Source organism: Amphimedon queenslandica, unplaced genomic scaffold (genome assembly GCF_000090795.2).
Source record: "Amphimedon queenslandica unplaced genomic scaffold, v1.1 AMPQUscaffold_6789_Cont21256, whole genome shotgun sequence".
Lineage (NCBI taxonomy): Eukaryota > Metazoa > Porifera > Demospongiae > Haplosclerida > Niphatidae > Amphimedon > Amphimedon queenslandica.
In genome coordinates, this window is record NW_003552923.1 from 1 (window position 1) to 1817 (window position 1817).

Genomic DNA, 1817 nt, shown 5'->3' on the forward strand with positions numbered 1-1817 from the left:
GTGTTCAAGGTACGCAACAGCAGTAGGCTGCCGTTTGGGTGGGGCTGGGCTTGCATACATGCAAGTGATGCTTGTAGTCATCATGTAAATTGATCACTCATGCATTAATAGCTTAGAATATTATTTTTCTATAGATGGTTTACATCTGCCTTGTTGAAGGCTGCACCAACTGCTCAAATAACCCAGATTGCTACTATTTATCATGGCACAGGCCACCTCATGATGAGGCACTATATCGTTTTTTTAAAATACATGAAAAACCAGCTGCACACTTAAGAATTTGCAGTGAATGCCTGAGTAAAGTACCAGCACCTAAACACAGAAAACCACCATCAAATAGATTAGAAATCAGTCACAAGAGAGTAAGACTGACGAGGGAAGAGATGCGTCAAGCAGTAGCTCATGACCACACATACGCATTGAGTCCTCCAAGCTCCACTTCATCATTCTTAAGTTCAGTTCAAACGAGGGATGAACCTGCATTAGCACTATCAGAAGCAGTTCATACATCTAGTGTAGCATCGTTTGGTATTGAAGCATTTATGGATGATGACAGTGCCATTCACTTTTACACATCATTCCCAACATATGCTCACTTCATAATATGCTACAATTTCCTTGGGGATGCAGTCCATCATATCATATATCCAGGCTCATCAGTTGATCCATCATCAAAAACAAGAATGAAAAGTCAACGTGCAATTTCTCCACAAAACGAATTCTTTTTGACACTCTGCCGTTTGAGGTGTGGCATGATGGAACAGGATTTGGCATATAGATTCAAAATATCTCAGTCGACTGTGTCTAGAATTTTTACAGCATGGGTGAACTTTCTTTACTATAAGTTTAAGGAGATTCCGATTTGGCCAACGCAAGCACAAGTTCAATCATTGATACCTGAGCAGTTTAAGTCACATTATTCTTCCACACGTATCATAATTGACGCAACAGAGGTGTTCATTCAAAGACCCAGCAATCCTCATGCTCAACAATTAACATTCAGCTCTTATAAAAATCATAATACAGCTAAAGCTCTAGCCGGTATTACCCCATCTGGTGCATTTTCATTTATCTCTCCACTATATGGCGGATCTATTTCTGATCGTGAATTATTTCTCAATTCTGGTCTGCTGGAGATACTTGAAGAGGGTGATGCTGTCATGGCTGACAAGGGATTCAACATCGCTGATGTACTTGAAAAGAAAGGAATAACATTGAACATCCCTCCAAGAAAACACGGTGATCAATTAGGTGATAGAGAGCTCATTGAAACACGCAGGATAGCATCACTACGCATACACATAGAAAGAGCATTTAGTAGAGTAAAGGCTTTTAAAATGTTAACTAACATACCCAACAATATGGCAGGGTTAGCCTCAGAACTCTTCTTTGTGTGTGCAATATTAACTAATTTTCACCCTCCACTCTGTACCAAGAACAGCCAATAACCAAAATTTAATAGCCAGTTAACTATATATTTAGCTACCTTATTACCTTTCTCTTTCATCTCCTCCTTAGATCCTCTCCTCCCCTTTCCCATTCTCTATAATTAATATTGTGATATTTACCTTTAACTAGATATATACCTAAAATTATTTTGTATAACTTTTGAATAGTCTAATAATAATAATAATAAATAATAATAATATGATCATGTGACTAGATCTACATAGTTTAAGGCTCAACATGGTGTGCATTACTACAGACTGGAGGTATGTAATGATGGATGTCTAAATCTAAAGTAAGTCTGGGGTAGATTATTTCTGGTAATATATATGATAGGTATATAGACTCTAAATATGTGGAGCAAGAGTTCC

At 37.8% G+C, this 1817-nt stretch overlaps 1 protein-coding gene across 1 annotated transcript; it reads left to right on the forward strand.

The window, feature by feature from the left end:
* Nucleotides 1-134: 134 nt before the first annotated feature.
* Nucleotides 135-1448, forward strand: LOC100636811 (uncharacterized). The gene has a single exon (XM_003391721.1). The coding sequence runs from the start codon at nucleotides 135-137 to the stop codon at nucleotides 1446-1448; it is 1314 nt and encodes a 437-aa protein (XP_003391769.1).
* Nucleotides 1449-1817: the final 369 nt, after the last annotated feature.